General features: G+C 36.8%; 1 protein-coding gene across 2 annotated transcripts; it reads left to right on the top strand.

Moving 5' to 3' along the window:
* Positions 1-3,418: 3,418 nt before the first annotated feature.
* clec3a (C-type lectin domain family 3, member A) lies at positions 3,419-6,966 on the top strand. Of its 2 annotated transcripts, none has more exons than XM_046857972.1 (3): positions 3,419-3,627; positions 3,739-3,816; positions 5,653-6,966. In XM_046857972.1, exons 1-3 carry the CDS (start codon positions 3,546-3,548, stop codon positions 6,048-6,050), a joined length of 558 nt encoding a protein of 185 aa, XP_046713928.1. In that variant the 5' UTR covers positions 3,419-3,545; the 3' UTR covers positions 6,051-6,966. The 2 variants fall into 2 exon arrangements, with proteins under 2 accessions (XP_046713928.1, XP_046713927.1); XM_046857971.1 differs by having other exon boundaries at positions 3,736-3,816.
* Positions 6,967-7,681: the final 715 nt, after the last annotated feature.

The following is a 7,681-nucleotide window of genomic DNA, read 5'->3' as shown; positions in this document are numbered from 1 at the left end:
GCTATATTCTTTCACAGCACTGTTTGATACGTTGTAAAGTCACGACAGATTTTTTGCCTCTTGGCTAAGCAGCCTGGAAATATACAGAAAATGACAATGCTGTCTGTGATATAAAAGCAGCCTTTCTGACCTACAATGATATCATATGTTGACCTTTTCACTGGCTTCGCTCCAAATAAATTAAGTGTGACAAAAATATTTACAGTGCACGCTTTATTCTCAGTCATGCTCTGTGATTATAACATGCTGAAAATCCTGCTTTTTTAAAAATTCCTTTTAAAGCCTAATAATACATTTGAAATATTGACTCTTATTAGATACACTATAAGGAACATCTACTCATTTATTTCACAATTACCTAAACAGCCAATTGTGGCAGCAGAACTATGCATGAAATGGTGCAGATTTATTAGTTTCACATAAACAATGGGGAAGTAAATAAGATCTGAATGGGTGTCTTGTCTGTGAAATGGAAAATGGTGTCAAATTTGCTGGTTTTAGAGTAAAATAATTGCTGATCTTGCATTGTTTCCCACTGCACTCTCTAGAGTTGAAACAGTATACTTCAGAAAACCAAAAACATCCTCCAGGTGCAAGTTATAAAAGTGAAAACTAGGTGGATTGAACAAGGTTACTTAAGATGAGATTTTCTGCTCACCACAGTTGGAAAGAATGGTTATATGAAGTGCTGCACAAAACTCATTCATGAAAAACTTAAACCTCCTCTATGGCAGAAACATCCATATGCTTGACATACAGTATATCTGCATGATGTATTTTTTTTTATGTAGCTGCCACATGATGTCAATTTAATTTGTTAATCAAATTAATCAAATCAAATAAAATGAAATTTTATTTGTCACATACACATACATACAGAATACGACATGCAGTGGAATGCTTTTTAAGACTGTGCGGCATTCAAGTATAAAAGGGAATGGAATATAAAGGGAATGAGGAAAAATAAAAACCAGGGGGAAAAAAGAAGGTAGATAAATAAAAAGTATAAACTATATAAAATATAAAATATATGAAGATATATGTGAAAATATGTATATATACATAGATGCATATGACAGTAAAAATGAAAGTGATTAACATGATTGTTCTTAAAGTGTTCAGTATGGTGTGGTATAAAGTGCACTGTGCTGTGCAAATCCAGAGTTAAAGTGTTATAGTGCAAAAAAGTTGGAAGTTGAAGATGGAAAGAGAGGTCCAGTACTATCCTGGGTGTTTCCTGGTTTAAACTCCAATTGGCCTGCGGAAGGAAGCTCCTCCTCATTCTCTGTGTTTGCTTTCAAGCTTTCAATGTTTGCTTTCATTGGAAGCTCTTTCCTGAACCCTGCCGGGCCTTCTTCACCAGGGTGTTGATGTGACAGGACCAAGACAGGTCCTGTGTGATGTGAACACCTAGGTACCGGAAACTGCCCACTTTTTCCACTAGAGTTCTGTTGATGTTTAGCAGTTGGTATGACTGCTCCTGCTTTGTGCTGAAGTCCACTGTCAACTCCTTAGTCTTGCTGACGTTCAGGAGAAGGTTGTTCTCCTGGCACCATCTCTTCAGGTTTTTAACCTCTTATAGGTAGGCCATCTCGTTGTTGTTGGAGATCAGGCCCACCACAACAGTGTCGCCAGCAAACTTGATGATGGTGGTGGAGTTGGAAGTGTCTACGCAGTCATATGTGTACAGTAAGTACAGCAGGGGGCTCAGAACACAACCCTGGGGAGCTCCAGTGCTGAGGGTGAGGGTGGGTCAAAGAGGTAAAATGCTAAAGTCTATTTGAGGTCAATTTACCTTATATCTATTTGATATAATTGATGTCATCCTACATAAATGGTCCTATAAGGATTTCAGAGAAAAACAGTGTATGTGCATGTGTGAGAGAGATGGCCCACGGTAATTCAAACATCAGCCTTCTTTCCACTCCCTCCATGTCTCACAGCATTTGGGTCTATAAATACTCCTGTCAGGACACACAGCAATAAACTGGACTTTCTCGCAGTCTCTCTGACTGTATAACCCAAGCAATTACAAACACACACTGTTCATTTCAGACCTGCCTTGGCTTTGGGTGTGAGTTGGTGCATTAAAGGTCTTTGCATAAGTATTTAAACCTCCTTCTACATATACACATTTTAAACTGTTTTAAATTGAAACTTAAACTGAGTGTAGCTTTTTGACAGTAGTGGCTTACTAGTAAATTGATTTGTAGTATATATTACAAATAAATGCTGCTGTTTCTTCAAAAGAAAAAAGCAGACTCTTGTTGGGTGCATAAGTATTCGTCCCTTGGGTTGAGACTACAAAAGCTGTTGGCCACTATTGAGAAATTGAGCTATTATCTTTGAACATCTGGATCCTGATTTTCTTCCTGGCAGATTTTTTTTTTTTTCAAAACAAATGTCGGACTGGATAGAGACCTGTTTTGAACAGTAAATTTTTTCAATCGGATTAAGGTCCGAGCTTTGAATAGTCACTTGAGCACACACGGGTTCTTGGTTTTGAAACAATATAGTGTAGTTTTGGCATTATGTTTAGGGTTATTGTCCTGTTGAAAGATTAACCTCTGCACCTTTCTTAATCTCTTTAAGATTGAAAAAGATTTAGAATTTTAGGATTGACCTATTTGGCTTCATCCATCATGCCCTCAACTTGACCAGTTTTCTAGTCCCTCCTGAGCACCCCACAACATGGTGCATGTAACAAATGCAACCATTAGGCCTCAATGTAAAGATAGTGTTTTTCCGTCTCATGAACAGTTTTTGCTCTATTTGTTGGGGTCAGGAGGTTCAATTTTGGTCAAATTAGAGCAGAGAGAAGTTTTCTACATGTTTATTTGTTAGTGACAAATACAAATTTTGAATCTTGAATCTTGGTTGCGTTGTCTCTGTGGTGCATTTTTGCAAACTTATATGGATTTTTCTTTTGCACCACTCTTGGTGTGTGCTAGGTATATTATACTTGTGATGAAATTCTCTTATTTGAGATATGAATTTCTCTCATTCCTTTAGAGCTACAGCTGACCTTATGATTGCTAATGACTTAATGGTTGCCTTCCTTACCAGGTGGCTGATTATTGGTGGATGGTTTTCTGTTTGTGCAATGTATTCTTGCTGTTTTTTAAATATTAAATTAAATTGTTTCACATTTTTCACATTTTTCCATGTTCTCATGAATAAATCGTAATAAATTTGATTATGTAAATGAAGTGGGAAAATAGTTTTTAATGTTATTCTGTACTGAATGTACTGTGACGCTGAGGTGGCTTGTTGACAGAAGGCTGGAAGAAAAAGAACTGCATGCTGGCCCAGGTAAATAGTTATGAATGGGTGGATACAGTAAAATGGTTGTTTACAGCACCTCTGGTATGCAATGCACTTGTTTTTGGAACTCACACTCCAACTTGAACATTTTCAGCCAATAAACTGGGAGTCTGCATGTCGAACGCTGGTGTGTATTTGGCGAGCTGGTCGCTCTCTCAGGGGCTTCTTGTACTCGTATAAATGTAGCCTCTGTGTGAGCTGGCTGCTTTCTCACAGTAGCCATGGCTTTTGCACGGTTGATTCTTCTCTTCTTGCTGTCCCTGCTTCATCATGGATGTGCCAGAAAAGCTGTTGCAGGTCAAGGTAATTATAAAAAAAATCAATAAAAGAATGTACTAGAATTATTTCATGGAATTGGTGAATATACATCTTCTGCATAATATTTTCTGTTTCTTTCTGAATCTGATTAAGAAGATGATGATATCAAGGCACAAATCGATAAACTATGGCAGGAGGTGAATTCTTTGAAAGAGATGCAAGCTCTGCAAACAGGTAGACTGCCTTTTCTTTATACAAATCACCATTACAACTCCTTACACTGTGACTAGATACAAATGTGTAATGGTCCTAACATCAGTACTCTTATTGAGAGCATACTAAAAAGGTTTGCAGGAGTTTCTCAACAGAAGCTACAAATATATTGTGCAAATCTGTTTTCCAGGAGGCAGGAGTGCAAATGTGGTAGGCAAATTGTACAAAAATAGCCATGTCATATACTACTGGCTTTATGGCTCCTCAAGATTCTTCAAGAATTCAAAACAATGCATCCATAAAATTGATTATTTAAATTTAATACTATCTCATTGCCTATTAGTTTTACACATTAATTTTTTTTCATCTCTAAAGACAATTATCTAATCAAAATGCTTGTTTTAATTCCACAAGCAGTGCAAAACAAGTAAGCAGTGTTACAGCTTGCTCAGAGGCCAACTATAATGTATGATCCTGTGGTTTTGGACTCCGAAGTTATATTCAGACAGTTTATGTTTATATGGGAATTCTGCTAGTTCCACATCCTACACTGTGATTTTATTTTCAACCAGGTGATTATCTAAATTAAAATTACCCTTTAAATGCTTTGTGTTATGGTCGCTTAAGCCTACTGACTGCCTCTTGCATTGGGAAAACGTTTTCACTATTTCTGCTTGCCCTATTTAGTCATATAGAGTTTGTGTCAATGTTAAATAATTTCTAAATGGAAATAAAAAGGCTGTGCTCCTGCAGGATGATTTAAGCAGTTATTCTAATGATAGCTACAAATGCAAAGCCACTTCTGTACACAGTATCATTTCATGTGGGTTATAGAAGTGCAGCAATAAGCTTACAGTTCCACTGTCCCTGGTTTGATCCTATGCATAGGTTACTATCTGTGTGGAATTTCGCATGTTTCTCTTGTGGAGTCCCATTCAGGTTGTATTCCTATCCCATGCCTAGTGTTCTTTGGATAGACGCTGCATCTGACCAGAATAAATCAATAAATGCACATTAAGTGACTTTCCGCTTCATAAATAAATGCATGAGCAGCTGCACTGCTGTTAGCACCTTAGTGATCTATTAGGTATCACTAAAGAAATAAACATAATTATAAATGATCCAGAACTGTTTTAGATTAAAATTATGAACACATTTAAAACAATATCTAAACGTGTAAAGGGTTTGCAGGAAAATAAGCTAAAGGGAAAAATTACTATCCAGATGCAAAACCTTTATTTTTTGTGAAAATATTAGACGTCACCTACTGGAACTAATCCTGTTCACATGGGGGTTTATAATGGCATCTTGGTTGCCCCTGGAGCACTGTTTTATACTGAAGAGTGCATCGGATCCACTTCGGGAGGTTTTGCTGCCCTCTGCTGACGGAAAGAACTATCTGTGCATCATATAATCAAAGTTACGAATGATTTAATAATACCTATATTCATGGAAGTGATATTCTGTTGGGTATTCTTTAATGTAAAATGTATTCTTTGATGAATAGCAAGAAGCGATATGAGAAGAAAAGGATGACAAGAACAAGCAGTATACAGTCCTGCAATATCACTGTGGAGTAATTAGTTAAACACCAGTTAAACACTGGTTAAATTCTGGTATTTAGAAAAAAAAAGGTATTTGACAGACACCCTTATCCAGAGCAACTTACAAAAGTGTCTATCAAGTCTCTATCAAGAAGTATAACATGATACTGGTTCTGCATTAACATTTTATACAGACCCTAACAAGAATATTACTACAAGTGGTCCAACTAAAGACATGACTTCTCAAATTCTTATGAGACTCTTATACCATCTAAAAAAAGCAGCCAAAAAAGGTTTTTTTTTCTGTTTTCAGTTTGTCTTCGTGGCATCAAAGCTCACAAAAAGTGTTACCTAGTCATTGAAGAACCCAAGAATTATCACGAAGCCAACGAGGACTGCATTGCTCAGGGTGGAACCTTGGCAACACCTCGAAACCTGAGGGAAAACAACGACTTACGCGACTACGCCAAAATCAGCTCACCAGGCACCAAAGACTTCTGGATAGGTGTGACCGATATTGTTAAAGAAGGCCAGTACGTTGACGTCAACAGCAAGCCCATCACCTACTTCAACTGGGATCGTGCCAAGAAGGAGCCGACGGGAGGAAAACGAGAGAGTTGTGCTGTGATCTCTCTCTCGGCACAGGGCAAATGGCACGACGAGGTGTGTCGCACTGAGAAGAGATACATCTGTGAATACCTCATTCCTTAATGTAGAGCTAATATGCAATGCTACATGCATGAAGACGGTTTCGTTCCTGAGGCTGGTTATTAATGCTGTCGAAGGATGCAAAGTCATATCCCACACATTTATTGTAGCTTTACACATCTGGCTTGAGAGGGACTCCAGTCAGCAAAATCAAACCTTTTATTATCTATATTAATGTTTTTCAATATGTAGAGTAACATTCACAAGGGTGTAACAGTCATAAAAGTACATACCTTTATTATGCAAAATTTGTTGACCATATGATTGGCTTTGTATGTGTGTCACTTTCTGGTAGTTTTTCTGTATGCCATTAATTAGTTGTTGTAAACAGACAAAGAAGATAAGATAAGATATACCTTTAAGGTCTACCTTTATTCGTCCCACAGTGGGGAGATTTCTTAAAGAAATGTTCTCATTTTATTTTGAGGTCATATTTTCACATCTGGATCACAGGAAAGTGATGTCCTCAGAAAGCATTTCTGGGTCGGTTTAGTGTCCCTAATATATCATACCAGAATGTGTGTATGTGTTTTATAATTATTATTTATACTTTACCTCAAAATCACGTGTTACTGTGATCATTGATTAGTAAAAAGAAGACATTTTGGTGTCATGTTACACTGCTACACAGACCTACATCCCTAATAAATAAATGGATATAATGCAGTAAAATATTTTACATACATGCAAACATTTCACAATGTAATATGTATATAAATAAAGTTGAATTGTTATTGGTTGGTTACACAAAAGATACACCAAAGTGACAGAAAAGATAGGCCTCTGTTTCCGTACATACTCACCAATCAACCATAACATTAAAGCCATTGACAGATGAAGTAAATAACACTGATCATCTGGTTACAATGACATGTGATACATTAGGTAGCAAGTGAACAGCCAGTATAAGTCAGTGTTTGGGAACCAGGAAAAAGGGCAAGTATAAAGATAAGTGACTATGACAAGGGCCACATTGCAACCATTTTGACATTAATAATAAATGACATGCCATGTGTTTAAACTGTTTATAGGTACATTAAATGTCACATGTTACTTCAAGATATCACTTACATTATAGCACCTATTATTCACTTCAATTCAGTTTTATCTGTATAGCACTTTTAACAATGCACATTGTCCCAAAGCAGCTTTACAGAGACAAGTTAAGTGCCTATAAGTTTATCCTTATTGAGCGAGCCAGCAATGACAGTGGCAAAAAAAACCTCCCTGAGACGGTAAAAAAAGAAGCATTATACATAAAGAAACATCCAGATAAGTAACAGATTAAATATACCCAAATGGTTTACATTGAAATATCATATTCAATCTTTTTCAGATCAAGTAAGTAAAAATATGTATACTTATACGTAGTTATAGAGAATACTTATTTTCGTACTTATATGAAAAGAAGTATTCTCTAAAAGTTCTTTCTGTACCAAACTCCTCCCGATCCTCAACCACAGCTCTCACCATCTCTCCAGGTACAAGCAAGACATGCTTCCAGACTCTCCTTCAATGTCACATTCCACTGAACAACTGAGTCTCTAGCAATTTTTAAATGACACCCAAAGACCTAAAAAATTCAGACTATTTTCTCTCCCAGCAAAACTTTCAACTGGGTGTATTTTTAATGT

The sequence above is a fragment of the Silurus meridionalis genome, chromosome 9 (genome assembly GCF_014805685.1).
Source record: "Silurus meridionalis isolate SWU-2019-XX chromosome 9, ASM1480568v1, whole genome shotgun sequence".
Taxonomy (NCBI): Eukaryota; Metazoa; Chordata; class Actinopteri; order Siluriformes; family Siluridae; genus Silurus; species Silurus meridionalis.
This window is presented reverse-complemented; position numbering and strand designations above follow the sequence as displayed.

Excerpts from the sequence above, each read along its gene's own strand:
- clec3a (XM_046857971.1), top strand. The coding sequence starts at position 3,546 with ATGGCTTTTGCACGGTTGATTCTTCTCTTCTTGCTGTCCCTGCTTCAT. Across the intron at positions 3,628-3,735 it reads AAAAGCTGTTGCAGGTCAAG|AAGATGATGATATCAAGGCA; the intron begins GTAATTATAAAA and ends AATCTGATTAAG. Across the intron at positions 3,817-5,652 it reads GATGCAAGCTCTGCAAACAG|TTTGTCTTCGTGGCATCAAA; the intron begins GTAGACTGCCTT and ends TTCTGTTTTCAG.